The sequence below is a fragment of the Enhydra lutris genome, unplaced genomic scaffold (genome assembly GCF_002288905.1).
Source record: "Enhydra lutris kenyoni isolate GAN:26980312 unplaced genomic scaffold, ASM228890v2 scaffoldscaffold58, whole genome shotgun sequence".
Lineage (NCBI taxonomy): Eukaryota > Metazoa > Chordata > Mammalia > Carnivora > Mustelidae > Enhydra > Enhydra lutris.
In genome coordinates, this window is record NW_019154142.1 from 4,616,322 (window position 1) to 4,632,074 (window position 15,753).

Sequence of the window (15,753 nt, forward strand, 5' to 3'; positions counted from 1 at the left end):
AGGCTTCCCACTGAGCAGGGAGCCCAATGCGGGGCTCCATCCCAGGATCCTGGGATCGTGACCTGAGCTGAAGGCAACTGCTTAACAACTGAGCCACCCAGGCGTCCTGAGGGAGAGGAAGTCTTAAGCAGACTCCTCGCTGAGCACAGAGCCCAGTGTAGGTCTCCATCTTACCACCCTGAGATTATATCTGAGCAGAAACCAAGAGTCAGAGGCATAACCAACTGCATCACCCAGGCACCCCTGGTTTTGGCTTTATTTTTTTCCATTATGATTACTCCATGTCACTGGTTAGATATTCCTCTGGCTTTTACTAAGTTTTATAATGTTTTTACTTAACACATATCACAGTAACACTTCAAAATTTTATAAATAAGTTTGCATCATTATGGTTTCTAATTTACATAAATTCTAAATAATAAGATTTAATCTGTTGCTTTAATGTTTTTGTATTCTTTGTCATCTTAAGGTCGCACTACACACAAAGTGGAGGAAGCTCTTATTAATGAAGAAGCAATTTTGAACCTCATTGAAAATAGTCAGACTTTTCAGCCTTTGACCCAAAGACTGAGTGAGTCACCAGTTTTCTGTAAGTAGCAATTCTATCATAAATTTCAGAATGTTAATCAATGGAAGTGTGTTATGTGAGGGGGTATTTTCCTTTGGTTTGAAGAGGTTAATTCTGCATGTTCAGTAAATCGTTACTGTAAGTATGAAATGTAGCCTTGAATTAAATGAAGTAGCTTTGTTTTTTGTTTTCTACACAGCTTTAAAAAAAAATTGTGAAAGAAAATAATTCCTTTGCCTTTTTTTTTTTTAACTTCACTTTGATTGGAGGAAAATCTTATTGCTTTAGGGGAAAAATGCATTTTTTTTAGTTAGACTTTTCCAAATTTGAGTACATTAAAATACCATAATTCTTTTCTTGGTGAGTATCAGAAATTTCCCTGGACAGTTCTTATTAAGCCATTAATTTTTGTTTGGGTAGAATATGACTCTTATTTCTGCATCTCCCTAAATGCATCTTCATTAGCATCATAAGCCATTTGTCAGATTTCATTTCCTTAATATAGTCTAAATTACTGACATCTTTACAGAAATTTATTTAAAATTTCATTGTAAAAAGTGAGAAGTCACTGAGTTTCATGCCTCTTGTTTTGCTTGATTTAGTGATTTTTTGTTTCTTTTTTTTGTGAACTTTCTGTTTTTTCATTCTTACTGTCTCATATGTGTTCCCAGCTTTCTACAGTGTCCTCTGTCAGTTATCTTCATTTTTATTTGAATGGAACACAAATTGACGGACTAAGAACAATACCAAAATTATTGTACACAGTCATATATCAGGAACATTTGAGACAGGAGTAGAAAACTTTTTTCCTTTATAAATGAATGGTATATGCAGAAGGAAATAACCCAGAGGAAAAAATAAGCAGCTGAAAGAGAGGAACATCGAGAAAATGAAGGAATTGAAGAAGAGACTGAGAGAGACATATCCTTATTTCAATGTAATGAAATAGGCAAATGGACATGAATGAAACAGGCAAATAGAATATCATCAGTAGGGCGCCTGGGTGGCTCAGTGGTTTAAGCCGCTGCCTTCGGCTCAGGTCATGATCTCAGGGTCCTGGGATCGAGTCCCACATCGGGCTCTCTGCTCAGCAAGGAGCCTGCTTCCCTCCCTCTCTCTGCCTGCCTCTCTGTCTACTTGTGATCTCTCTCTGTCAAATAAATAAATAAAATCTTTAAAAAAAAAAAAAGAATATCATCAGTAGATAAATTCCACCTTGTCTAAGTTTGCAAAAATGCAGTCTCAATGCTAGTCAAAGATTTGAAAGTCAGATATCTATAATTCATTCGCTAATACTGCTCTTTTTTAAAAAATGAGACAGGAAAAATGAACTGCAGTACTAGGTTTAAGAAAAGATTTTTGGGGGCCCCTGAGTGGCTCAGTCCATTAAGCATCTGCCTTCAGCTCAGGTCATGATCCCAAGTTCCTGGAATGGAGCCCCACATCCCTGCTGAGCAGGGAGCCTGCTTCTCTCTCTCTCTCCCTCTGCCTGCCGCTTTCCCATCTTGTACTCACTCTGTCAAGTAAATAAAATCTTTTTAAAAAGAGAGATTTTTGTCAAAATGGCAACAAAGCTCTATCTTCATGGTCTTTTTAAAAAAGATTTATTTTTTATTTGTTACTGATTTAAGATTTGTTTATTATCTGTGAGAGAGAGCATGCTTGGGAGGGAAGGGGCAGAAGTAAAGGAAGAGAGAGAATCTCAAGCAGATTCCCTGCTGAGTACAGAGCCTGATGTGGAGCTCAATCTCATGACCCTGAAATCATGATGTGAGTGAAAACCAAGTGTCAGATGTTTAACCAACTGAGCCACCTAGGCGCACCCCCCCCTTTTTTAAATAAAACCTTTTATTAATGTATCTCACATACCAGAAAATATACCTTCTAATTTATATGGTTCAGTGATTTTTTTTAAAGACTTTTGTTTATTTGAGAGAGAGTGAGTACAAATGAGAGGCAGACTCCCCACTGAACAGGGAACCCAACACAGGGCTCGATCCTAGGACCCTGAAATCATGACTTTAGCCAAAGGCAGATGCTTAACCAACTGAGCCACCCAGGCACCCCAAGTTCAGTGATTTTTATCATGTTCACAGTTATGTAACCATTACCACTATCTGATTCCGGGACATTTTATCACCCTAAAAAGCAACTCCATAACCATTAGCAGTCACTCCTCATTCTTCTCTCCTCTCAGCTCTTGGCAACCACTAATCTATTCTCTTTTTTACTGCATTTACCTGTTTGGGTCATTTCATATAAATGGAATCATATAACCTTTTGTTTGTGGCTTCTTTCACTTAGCATAATGTTTTCAAGGTTCATTCAAATTGTAGCATGGATCAGTATTTCATTCACTACTGAATAATATTCCCTCATAGGGATATACATTATAGTTCATTTATCCATTCTTCACATGATGGATATGTGAGTTGCCACCTTTTTGTCAATTACAAATGATACTGCTGTGATTATTTATGTATAGGTTTTTGTGTGGACATATATTTTTAGTTATCTTGGTTATATACCAGGAGTGGAATTGCTGTATCATATGGTAACTATTTTTAACATTTCAACAAACCATCAAACTTTTTTCCAAAGCTGGTGTACCATTTTACAGTCTGACCAGCAATGTAGGACTTCCTTCTTCGACTTCCTTGCCAATACTTACTACTTGTCTTGATTTGGCAAGCATAGTGCATATGAAGTGGCATCTCATTATAGTCTTGAAGAAGAAAAAAAAACCTTGAAGGTTTTTTAAGTAATGTCATTGACTACTTTAAAGCTCTTTTGTGTTTTTCAACCACATGTTTCATTTAACTATCCTGTGCACTAAATAAAATTTAAGTGAGAATAAGGTATTCACATGTATTGTTTTTAAGGCACCTCTTTCTTAGCATTAATTCACATATTTATTACGTATTTTGATTTTGTTTTAAACCCTGGTCACCCTATTTGGTTTAGTGTTCCTCAAGCTTAATTGTGCAGTAAGCTTGGACAGCTTGTTAAAATGCATCTTCCTGGGCCCTAACTCAGAAGTTCTGATTCAAGAGATAGAAGATGGGTTCTGGGGAATCTTCCTTTTAATGAGGATACAAAATCGTTCCAGTGCAAAGAGTCCAAAGATCATCACACTTTGATAAAACGTTACATTGACACAGAAATCTTTGCATCAGCTGTATTTTTTCAGTATGTGCCAGCATCTGTGATTTTATTGAATGTAGTTGACCTTAGTTGTTCAATTATTGAGAAAAGTTATTTGTTAGTGATGCTTCACTTGTTTTATAGTGGACAGTAGTCCTGATGAGGCTCTGGTACATCTTCTTGCTGGTTTGGAAAATGATGGATATCAGGGGGGAAGAAATAGGATACCATCACCATGTCATTTCTTTGGAAACACTAAAAATCCCCAAAATAGTGATGATGAAGAAAACGAACCACAGATTGAAAAAGAAGAAATGGAACTTAGTTTGGTGATGTCTCAGAGATGGGACAGCAATATTGAAGAACCTTGTGCCAAAAAGAGGTAACTTTTTAGTTCTTTCAGTTACTTTAATAATTTCCTGTTATCGTTATCACTGTTCTCGCATTAGAAATTATTTTTTACTATTGTTTATAATATAAATACTTTATAAACTAGTCTTCTTTTAAATCCCTTTAAAGTAGTGCTTTGTTTTTCATGTGGCATAAACTTCATATTCTAAGCAAAATAAAATTTTGCTACATTTAAAAAGATTAAACCTGGGTGTTTTTTTCCAGTTTTATTAAAAGATTAAACCTAGGTGGGTTTTTTTTTTCAAGTTTTATTGAGATGTAATTGACCTATATCACTGTATGAGTTTCAGTTGTACAGCATAAATGTTTGACTTAACATATATTATGAAATGATTACCACAAATAAGTTTAGTTAACATTCTTCATTCTCATATACATATAATAAAAAGAAATGGAGGGGAAAAGGGGGAAAAAAGCTGCTCCTTGTAATGAGAACTCTCAGGATTCATTCTAACAAATTTCCTCTTTAATCCTACAGGAGTGGTAACTATAGTCGCCAGGTTGTACATTACATCCCTAGTAATTATCTTACAACTGTAAGTTTGTATCTTTTGACCACCTTCCTCCAGTTCCTTCTACCCCCATAAACTTAACTTTTAGAAATTATATATGTAGTATTAATATGTGTTGATAGTAAATGGGGCAAAGTAGAAGTGCCTCTTTATCCCTGAACTTGAGGAAAAAGAACTCCCTCTGAGAGTTATATGGGTTACAGCAACAGTTACAGAGCCAGCTTGAAGACAAGAAATAGCCTTTAGGTCTGATTAGACTGAAGGAATTAAATATTAAAAATAAGTAAATAAGAATCTCAGAAACAGACACTGGTATTCTTCATTTCTCAAATTAAATTAATAAGATGGCACTGTGGTTTTCCAAATTAAGTTTCTTGTGAAACTGATTGATTTGACTTATATATGTTCTGTATGTGGAAAAAGATTGGGCCTCTGAGCCTGAAACACTGAATATGCCTCTCCTTCAAACATAGGTAAATAATACCAGAACTTCTGAACTCTTTGTTTGAAATGTTCTCTTGTTATCTGTGTATATAACCTTTTTCTGTATTTTCGCAGTATGCTTCCTCAAAGAATTCCATTTTCATTCTATGGGTGGAGAATCCAAACCTACAAAATATTATTTCATACTTTCCTAGCTTCATGTACTCAGTTCCCTTTCCAGTGACAGTGATAAGTCATTCAAAGACTCAGAGGTTGACCTTTGAAGAACGAATGCTACCTGGTCCAGACAGAATCAGTATTTGATTTCCTGATAGATTTGACCCTTAACAATGTCATAAAATGTCTTTTGTCAATATTTCCTAACTATTAAAAAAATAAAGTGAAGTGAAAGACATAACATTTTTGTAGATCTCTATAAGTTGTTTTTTCAATTTTTTAATATAAACTTGATCAATCTTTGCATGGAATAGCCTATTGGGAAATGCCTCAACCACGTCAGCCTATAGATGGCTTTGTTCTTGTTTCTCTGTTATTTCTGTAATAATAAATCCCCCCCAACTTCTGGAAGTTTGCAACTTCAGTGTTGTATTTGACTTGCCCTCTTTTGCCATTCTGTCCTTCCACCCTCCTCCCTCCCAAGGTTAATATCCTAGTTTGGGCCTTCATTATCATTTATCTGGAACACTATGACTCACTTTTTAATTGGTCTCCTCCTTGCCTCTAAGTTCTCCTTTATAATAGGGATAATAATTACGATTTTTAAGTAAACATGGGCACCAGAAAGGGAAGAAGGGAAGCAGAGAATATCAGGAATCTTCATGAGTTCAAGTCATGCTCTACTGTCTTTATATCCTTTTTAAATATGGTTATTTAGGGGAATGTTATAATCATATTGAGTCTTGTAAGTCTTACATAGTATCCTTGTAAATAAGGAGTAGTAGTGACTCCTACTGGCAGTAGTAGAAATTGGCAGTAGTGACCAGTTAGGTGGGTTCACAAGAATTTACATGACTTTGCACTTAAAAACAACATAAATGCTGGGGTGCCTGGGTGGCTCAGTGGGTTAAAGCCTCTGCCTTCTGCTCAGGTCATATCCCAAGGTCCTGGGATCGAGCCCTGCATCGGGCTCTCTGCTTCGCAGGGAGCCTGCTTCCCCGCCCTTCCCCCTCTGCCTGCCTCTCTGCCTACTTGTGATCTCTCTGTCTGTCACATAAATAAATAAATAAAATATTTAAAGAAAAAAAATTTAAAAAACAACATAAATGCTTAAATGCCAAGTATCATGCTAGATTGGATTGAGATTTTCACAAATATTAGAGATTGGTAATTCACTAGGTGACAGAATATAGTCCAAAAATATCTCAGAACTGAATAGGTGATGCCTAATGTAGAGTCATGTGTTTAGGTTCAGTCAGTCAGCTTTATAAATACAGACTAGGTAGACCGTCTCTCTGGGCTTAACTATCTATTCTGGGTTTAATTTCTGTTGGAAAGCCATGATTTTACTTTATTAAGAGCACAATAAGTCTATAGTGTTGTATGGTTGCCAAAATAATTAATTTAATTATTAGCTACCAGCTGTACCTAGGGTAACATTTATTATTCTAACAGATTTTAGATTTTATTAATAAAATGATTACAGTATTTACTTGATGTATTTAAGTCTTGCTGTAATAAATTGGATCGCTTCTTTCATATTTTAGCAATGTGTTGACTATCTGATATTTCTATTTGATTGATATTGTGGCATTTCACTTTTTCTTATTTCCATTTGTTTTTCTCTTTCTTGATTGTTTTATTTGGTATTATTTCTTTGATTTTACCTTTAGTGTCTCATTAGCATTTTTCTACATTTCTTAGATGATATCTTATATAGTTATTTATATTTTTGAGCCTGTATTAAGTAGATACACATTCAAATATATAAAATTCTTAGAGTCACTATCTACTTGTTACCAGTAGTGTCAGCCTGTTTAAAATCATAGGCACGGTTTGTCCCACAATTAATGAATGCTTATATGTTCATTAACTGGACCAATCCTGTGAAAACCATGCCCAAGTCAACCTTGGGAAAACAAACTGAAACATTTCATTAATGTACTTTAGAAAGAGATTGAAAAATAGAAGTATAGTGTCTAGAAAAGGAGTTCTTCAATTGTATTTGGATGTTATATTTTGCTCTGAGTACCATATTTTAAGAATCCTGAGAAAGGACAGGAAAGGGAAAGAAGAGAAAGAAAAGGAAGGATCTGTGAACACTGTCACTTTTATTTATTTATTTTTATTTTTTTCTGATTTTACGTTCAGTTAATTAAACATATATTATTGGTTTCCAAGGTAGAGGTCAGTGATTTATCAGTCTTATATAATACCCAGTGCTCATAACATCACATGCCTTCCTTAATGTGCATCACTCCGTTAACCTATCCCCCCATCCCACCTCCCCTCCAGCAACCCTCAGTTTCCAATGATTAAGAGTCTTTTACAGTTTGTCTCCCTCTCTGATTTCATTTTATTTTTTCCTCTCTTCCCCTATGATCCTCTATTTTGCTTGCTTCTTCCACATATGAATGAGATCATATGGTAATTGTCTTTCTCTGATTGACTTATTTCACTTAGCATAATACCCTTTAGTTCCATCCATGTCTTGCAAATGGCCAGATTTCATCTCTTTTGATGGCTTAATAGTATTCCTTTTTCTTAGTATTCTTAGTAGTATTCTTTTTTATCCATTCATCTGTCATTGGACATCTGGACTCTTCCCATAGTTTGGCTATTGTGAGCATGGCTGCTATAAACATTGGGGTGCATGTGCCCCTTTGGATCACTACACTTGTGTCTTTGGGGCAAATCCCTAGGAGTGCAATTACTGGGTCATAGGGTAGCACCATGTTCAACTTTTTGAGGAATTTCCATACTGTTTTCCAGAGTGGAAAAGGATAGATAATGTTTGGTCTAATTAGAGAGGAATTACGGGATAAATTATAAATGCCTTCAAATATTTTAAAGTTATCATATGGAAAATAGCAACAATAGGCTACATATAACAACGCAGGACAAAAGCAGAAATAATGAATGGAATTTGGAAAGTACTGTGTAACAGAGGGGAAAAAATCCTAACAATTAATAATGGAAAAGATTAACTCGTGGACAGCAAGCAAGCCCCTTATACTGAGAATGTAAGAGTGGAGATTTTGTCATCTGTTAAAAATAAGGTTTTTGCATTCAGTAGAAAATTAGACTAGATGACCTCTAATAATTCTTTCAGCTCTTAAGACAGTGGTTTTAGGACAAATTTTGATTTGGTAAAGGATTAATGGAGAAACTGTTACATGTATAATTAAGGGACACTTTCAAATTTTTGAGACCAGAGAAAGAAAAGCTTAGGTATGGATAGAAAGGGAAGTATCAAGCTAGGACTTAGTGAAAAAATTTAAATCAATAAGAGATGAACCCTGAAGAGATTATCTATCTGGGCTTCACCGTCCATCTGAATTCTTTAGTAACCTGCTTTAGAGCCGCTGCTCGGATTGACTCATCACCTCTACTACTTCCTAGCTCCTCTGACCCCTGTTTTCTCTTCCAGCCTGACCGGAATACCCCCTTGCGTAATTACTTTTGTGTTTGTTTTTTCTAGTTCACACTGTAGAGATTGTATATTTGTGGAGACTTCTCTAAATTTGCCGGGATGCTACCTTTTTAGAAGTTATTGGGTTCTCAGCCAAGCTGTTATCTATATCTAATAATAGGATGAGGGGGAGAATATAAGGAAGAACATGATTAGATATGGTAGTCCAGGATATTGTGGAGCTTTGGATACAGGAATGATGGTGTCTTCTAGCTCACATGAAAAGGATGTTAAGTTTATCTGCAATAACTTTTTATAGAACATAATACTAAAGCAAGATAAATCTGCTTTTCTTTTTGAGGTTCTAATTTTCAGATCTTTTCAATTTTACTGTTACAACATCAGATTAAGCAAATATTTTTAATCTGACATGCTTTTTCTATGATCATACTCATAATAAATCTTAATATTCTCTAGATCACTGTGTAGAAATACCCATAGAAGCTCAACTGAAGAGGATGATTCATCTTCAGAAGAAGAAATGGAATGGAATAATAACAGTTTGCTTCTAGCCAATCTTTCTATACCTCAGTTAGATGGAACTGCAGATGAAAACAGTGGTAAGTTATCTAATACTAAGAGCATTTTATGATTTAGCAGCTGAGAATATATTTGCTTTTAAAACTGTAATCACGGGCGCCTGGGTGGCTCAGTGGGTTAAAGCCTCTGCCTTCGGCTCAGGTCATGATCCCAGGGTCCTGGGATCGAGCCCCACATCGGGCTCTCTTCTCGGCAGGGAGCCTGCTTCCTCCTCTCTCTCTCTCTGCCTGCCTCTCTGCCTACTTGTGATCTCTGTCTGTCAAATAAATAAATAAAATCTTTAAAAAAAAAAAACCAACTGTAATCACACATACAAAATCGGCTAAGTGTGAAGCTTTGACAATACTATCTATTATGTTTTGTCCTTCTCCAAGATTTTTTCTTTTGTAAGAATGTGAATATCTGATTATTTCCTATTTCTAAGAGTATAATATTTGTAAATCACTGATTTAAAACTTCATAGACTTTAATCAGTTTATCATGTTAACATTTAAGTAGCATAAACTGTAAGAAATACATTCAGATGTTAACTAATTGGAATTTAAATAAAAACTTGAGAAAAAATACTCTCAGCTTATTTGAAGTGATAATACAAAGAAGCATACTGTTTTATGAAAATTTTTCAAGGTGACAGTATTTTTCCCTATTCACCACGAAGGCACTGAATATTAATACAAAATTTCTTTTTTTAATTTTTACTTAAAAAATTTTTTTTTGAGAGAGAAAGAGAGACAACATGCTCTGTGTAGAGCCCTTGCAGAGCTTGATCCCAGGACCCTTAGCTCATGACCTGAGCCAAAATCGAGAGTCAGCAGCTCAACCAACTGAGCCACCCTGGAACCCCTAATATAACTTATTTCTGACAAAAAGAAATATGTTTAAAATAATGAATAATAATCAAGTGTAACTGACTGTTGATTAGTTAGATTGAGTTATTATCTTAATGAGAGGAATGACATTTTGTTAAGATAACCATTTTAAGCATGGAAACGTAATTTCATATAGCTTCTTTCATGATGATAGTATGGAGAAATATTTTAAAAATTAAAAGCATGAAGGTGAAATAAATTCTATTTCCCCCAATTTCAGACAATCCATTGAACAACGAAAATTCCAGGACCCACTCTTCTGTGATTGCAACAAGCAAGCTATCAGTAAAACCTTCCATCTTCCACAAGGATGCTGCTACGTTAGAACCCCCATCTTCTGCTAAGATTACCTTTCAGTGTAAACACACAAGTGCCCTTTCTTCCCATGTTTTGAATAAGGAAGATTTAATTGAAGAACTTCCACAGCCAAACAACATAGAAAAATGTCTAGATCATTCAGTTGCTTCTTTTACAAATGAAAGTACTTACTCCATGAAGTACCCTGGATCTTTGAGCAATTCTGTCCATTCAGAAAACTCTCATAAAGAAAGTAAGAAAGATAGCCTCCCAGTATCTTCCTGTGAAAGTAGTATTTTTGATTATGAAGAGGATATTCCATCTGTTACAAGACAGGCACCAAGTAGAAAGTATACAAATATTAGAAAAATTGATAAGGATGCCCCTTTTATACACATGAACCGTCATAGTAGTGAAAGTACATTGGGCAAAAATTCTTTCAACTTTTCTGACCTAAGTCATTCAAAAAGTAAGTTATCCTCTGAAGGAAATGAAAAAGGAAACAGCACAGCTCTGAATAGTTTATTCCCTTCATCATTAACTGAAAATTGTGACTTGCTCTCATGCTCAGGAGAAAATAGAACTATGGTACATTCTCTTGATAGCATTGCTGATGAAAGTGGGCTAAATAAACTTAAAATTAGATATGAAGAGTTTCAAGAACATAAGACAGAAAAGCCAAGCCTCAGCCAGCAAGCAGCACATTATATGTTTTTTCCCAGTGTTGTTCTTTCTAACTGTCTCAGTAGACCACAGAAACTCTCTCCTGTCACATACAAACTACAACCCAGCAGTAAACAGTCCCGGTTAAAAATGAATAAAAAGAAGTTTATAGGTCATCAGGAGACTTCTACCAAAACTAGTGAGACTGTGTCCACAAAAGATAATTGTATACAAAATAATCCTTGTAATCCTGAGAAGGATAACGGATTGGCGAGTGATCTAATTAAAGTCACCCGTGGAGCTTTTGAAAATAAAACACCTGCAGACAGTTTTATAGACTGTCACTTTGGAGATGGAACCTTAGAAACTGAACAGTCCTTTGGATTGTATGGAAATAAATATACACTTAGAGCCAAACGCAAGGTGAATTATGAGACTGAAGATAGTGAGTCAAGTTTTGTAACACACAACTCAAAAATTAGCCTACCTCATCCCATGGAAATTGGTGAAAGTTTAGATGGAACTCTCAAAGCTCGAAAACGAAGAAAAATGTCTAAAAAGCTACCCCCTGTCATCATAAAGTATATTATTATTAATAGATTTAGAGGGAGAAAAAATATGCTTGTGAAGCTAGGAAAAATAGACTCTAAAGAAAAACAAGTTATATTGACAGAGGAAAAAATGGAACTATATAAAAAGCTTGCACCTTTGAAGGATTTTTGGCCAAAAGTTCCTGACTCCCCTGCAACCAAATATCCCATTTATCCACTAACACCAAAGAAAAGTCACAGAAGAAAATCAAAACATAAGTCTGCTAAGAAAAAAACTGGTAAGCAACAAAGGACAAATAGTGAAAATATTAAAAGAACTTTGTCTTTCAGGCGAAAACGGTCACATGCCATCCTGTCGCCTCCCTTGCCATCTTACAATGCTGAAACCGAAGACTGTGACTTGAATTATAGTGATGTTATGTCTAAACTAGGTTTTCTTTCTGAGAGAAGCACAAGTCCCATAAATTCTTCTCCCCCTCGCTGCTGGTCTCCCACAGATCCAAGAGCTGAAGAAATGTTGGCTGCTGCAGATAAAGAAACAGTGCTTTTTAAGGGTCCTAATGCATGTAATAACAAGACTGTTAATTCTCGTATGGAAAAAAATAGTCGAGCAAGAGCGCAGGTTAAGAAATCAAAAACTAAGCTTGTTAATCCCTCTGTAGTTACTAAGAAAAGGAACAAACGGAATCAGACAAATAAAGTAGGAGATGATGGAAAAAAGAAACAGAGAGCAAAACAGAAACAAAAAACAAATGAGAAAGCTATGTCAAGAAAACATATAACAATTAAAGATGAAAAAATAAAATCTCAGTCTGGTGCTGAAGTTAAGTTTGTGCTGAAACATCAGAATGTGTCTGAGACCTCAAATACTTCTGGAGGCTCTCAATTACTTTTTAAACAGAAAGATGTGTCACTAATGGGCTCTGCTATAGATCATCCCCTTTCTGCTCCCCTGCCCACTGGAATTCATGCACAACAAAATTTATCTGGCTGTTTTTCTTCTTTTTTAGAAAGCAAGAAGCCTGTAGATTTGCAAACATTCCCCAGCTCACGAGATGATTTGCATTCATCAGTTGTTTGTAGTTCTTTGGGACCTGGAATCTCAAAAATTAATGTTCAGAGGTCTCATAATCAAAATACTATGTTTACTCTAAAAGAATCAACCTTAATTCAAAAAAATATATTTGATCTTTCCAACCATTTGTCTCAGGTAGCCCAGAATACACAGATATCTTCGGGTATAATGTCTCCAAAGACAGAAGAGAATGCAAATACACAAAAAAGTTATTTGTCATCTATCGGGAAATTAAATGAATATCGTAATTCTTTAGAATCAAAGCCAGACCAGGCATATGCCCCTAATTTTTTGCATTGCAAAGACAGTCAGCAGCAGATTGTGTGCATGGCAGAACAGTCAAAGCACAGTGAAACTTGTTCTCCAGGAAATGCAGCTTCAGAGGAAAGCCAAATGCCTAATAATTGCTTTGTAACTTCCTTGAGAAGTCCAATCAAACAAATAGCATGGGAGCAAAAACAAAGGGGCTTTATTTTAGATATGTCCAATTTTAAACCTGAAAAGGTAAAACAGAGGTCATTGTCAGAAGCAATTTCACAAACCAAAGCACTTTCTCAGTGTAAAAGTCGCAATGTGTCAACACCTTCAGCGTTTGGTGAAGGCCAGTCTGGACTGGCAGTTCTAAAAGAATTGTTACAGAAAAGACAGCAGAAAGCACAAAATGCAAATATTATGCAAGACCCATTACCTAATAAACATCAACCAAACAAAAATATTTCTGGTTCCCTTGAGCAAAACAAAACAATTAAACGAACACGATCAGTAACGGCTTCAAGAAAACCTCGAACTCCCAGAACTACAAAACCTAAAGAAAAAGTTCCCAAACTTCTTAAAGTAGACTCTCTAAATTTACAAAACTCTGGCCAGTTGGATAACTCTCTATCAGATGACAGTCCCATCTTTTTTTCAGATCCAGGTTTTGAGAGCTGTTACTCACTTGAAGATAGCTTGTCTCCTGAACATAATTATAATTTTGATATTAATACAATAGGTCAAACTGGATTTTGTAGCTTTTATTCTGGAAGTCAGTTTGTCCCAGCTGATCAGAATTTGCCTCAGAAATTCTTAAGTGATGCAGTTCAGGATCTTTTCCCAGGACAAACCATAGAAAAAAATGAGTTTTTAAGTCATGATAACCAGAAGTGTGATGAAGACAAGCATCATGCCTCAGACTCAACCTCATGGATTAGATCTAGCACTCTAAGTCCTGAACTGTTTGAGAAATCATCAGTTGATAACAATGAGAATCATCGCCACAACCAGTGGAAAAGTACCTTCCATCCTCTAACAACTCGCTCTAATTCAATAATGGATTCTTTCTGTGTCCAGCAGGCAGAGGACTGTCTAAATGAAAAATCCAGATTGAATAGGAGTTCAGTAAGCAAAGAAGTGTTTCTTAGCCTCTCACAGCCAGGCACTTCAGACTGGATTCAAGGTCATACCAGAAAAGAGATGCAACAGTCTCTTGACTCAGTCAATACCTCTTTTACTACAATACTATCCTCCCCTGATGGTGAACTTCTGGATGCAGCCTCTGAAGATTTAGAATTGTATGTTTCAAGAAACAATGATATATTGACACCAACTCCCGATAGTTCACCAAGGTCTACCAGCTCTCCCTCACAATCTAAAAACGGCAGTTTCACCCCTCGAACTGCTCACATTCTGAAACCACTTATGTCCCCACCAAGTAGGGAAGAAATTATGGCAACTTTGTTGGATCATGACCTTTCAGAAACTATTTACCAGGAACCATTTTGCAGTAATCCTTCTGATGTACCAGAAAAGCCCAGGTAATCAGAATTATTTTTTCTTGAGTCACTCTGAGTACTTATAGTGAATATAACATTGGTACCTGACTGCTCGTGTTCTGGCTGTAATATACTGTATTTATAAGTAAATCATTGTAAAAGTGGTTCATAATTAGGACTTCTGAGAAAATTCACAAACTAGCTGGGTGGTTGCACCTTGAGAACTTTAAGCTGATAAGTGTTGGTCTTCAATCTTACTGTTAACACTGTGTCAACATCAGGGATTAGAGATGCAGAGGCTCACTGTGACATGATCCCAGATTAAGAAGGATGTGATAATACTTAAGCACATTTATCATTTTAAAAATGGTGTTTATTTCTAAAATTGTAAATTTTTACAATTTTTGAAAGAAGTTAAATATGTTTGAAATGAGTATATATGTTTTAAGTACTTTATGGTATATCTCTAAATGAAGATTATTTTAACTTGTTTGTATTATATCATTTTCTTTTCATGTTGCCAACATCTTCAGTCGTATTGTTACTCCTATTAGTTTGTCCAGTTATTAGGGATACAAGATGGACTTGACTTCTCCTTATCTCTCGTTTTTTAAAAAAAGGCTAATTGAACATAATAATAATAATAAAAAAAAACATACAAATAGACTATTTGAAAAGGAAATAATCTCATAGTTCTCTTGGTAAATATGAGGAAATGTTAGCTAATCCTCTGAAATTTCTCCCTCAATAATGAACTTGAATTTCTTCAGGCTGTTGGAAACAAAATCATTGCAAAGGAATTGGTAATGTGGGTCAGACTAGTACAAAGATTTGTGAATAGAGAGAATTTGAATCCATGTAAGAGGCTCTTACTCAAAATAGGAATAGCCAAACTAAAATCCATAGAAAATAAATATACTGTAGCCAGATGCTGTGCCAAAATGAATCCTAAAATATTAATTTGGTGCCATGATAAAGAATAATTTTAAAATAAAACACCAGTAATATGTAACCCAGTAACATTAAAAAGAAAAAAATCTTTTCAGAGAGGCAGTAGACAGATGCATACACACACACACATATACACAGCCAATAGCAAAACACAAAGGCATCAGTATCGGTTTATTTATAAGCCAGTAGTTAAGTAGGTATTCTGTACCTCTTGCATCACCAAGGTAGAATATAACTGATAGGAACTAAGTTGGGAACATAACTTAACCCAGGCCATTTAAGTGATGATTTTTGTTCCTACTCCCCACCCCCCGTGTCTTTTATCCCATTTACCTAACCAGTTGCAAGG

General features: G+C 35.5%; 1 protein-coding gene across 2 annotated transcripts in view; it reads left to right on the forward strand.

Annotated features, from left to right (window-relative positions):
• LOC111158218 (REV3 like, DNA directed polymerase zeta catalytic subunit) overlaps positions 1-15,753 on the forward strand; it is a 183,512-nt gene that overhangs the window by 89,483 nt on the left and 78,276 nt on the right. For both annotated transcript variants that reach the window (XM_022520135.1, XM_022520136.1), the window contains 4 exons: positions 470-589; positions 3,857-4,094; positions 9,125-9,267; positions 10,337-14,495. In XM_022520135.1, coding sequence (XP_022375843.1) covers positions 470-589; positions 3,857-4,094; positions 9,125-9,267; positions 10,337-14,495 — 4,660 coding nt within the window. The remainder of the gene's footprint in view (positions 1-469; positions 590-3,856; positions 4,095-9,124; positions 9,268-10,336; positions 14,496-15,753) is intronic.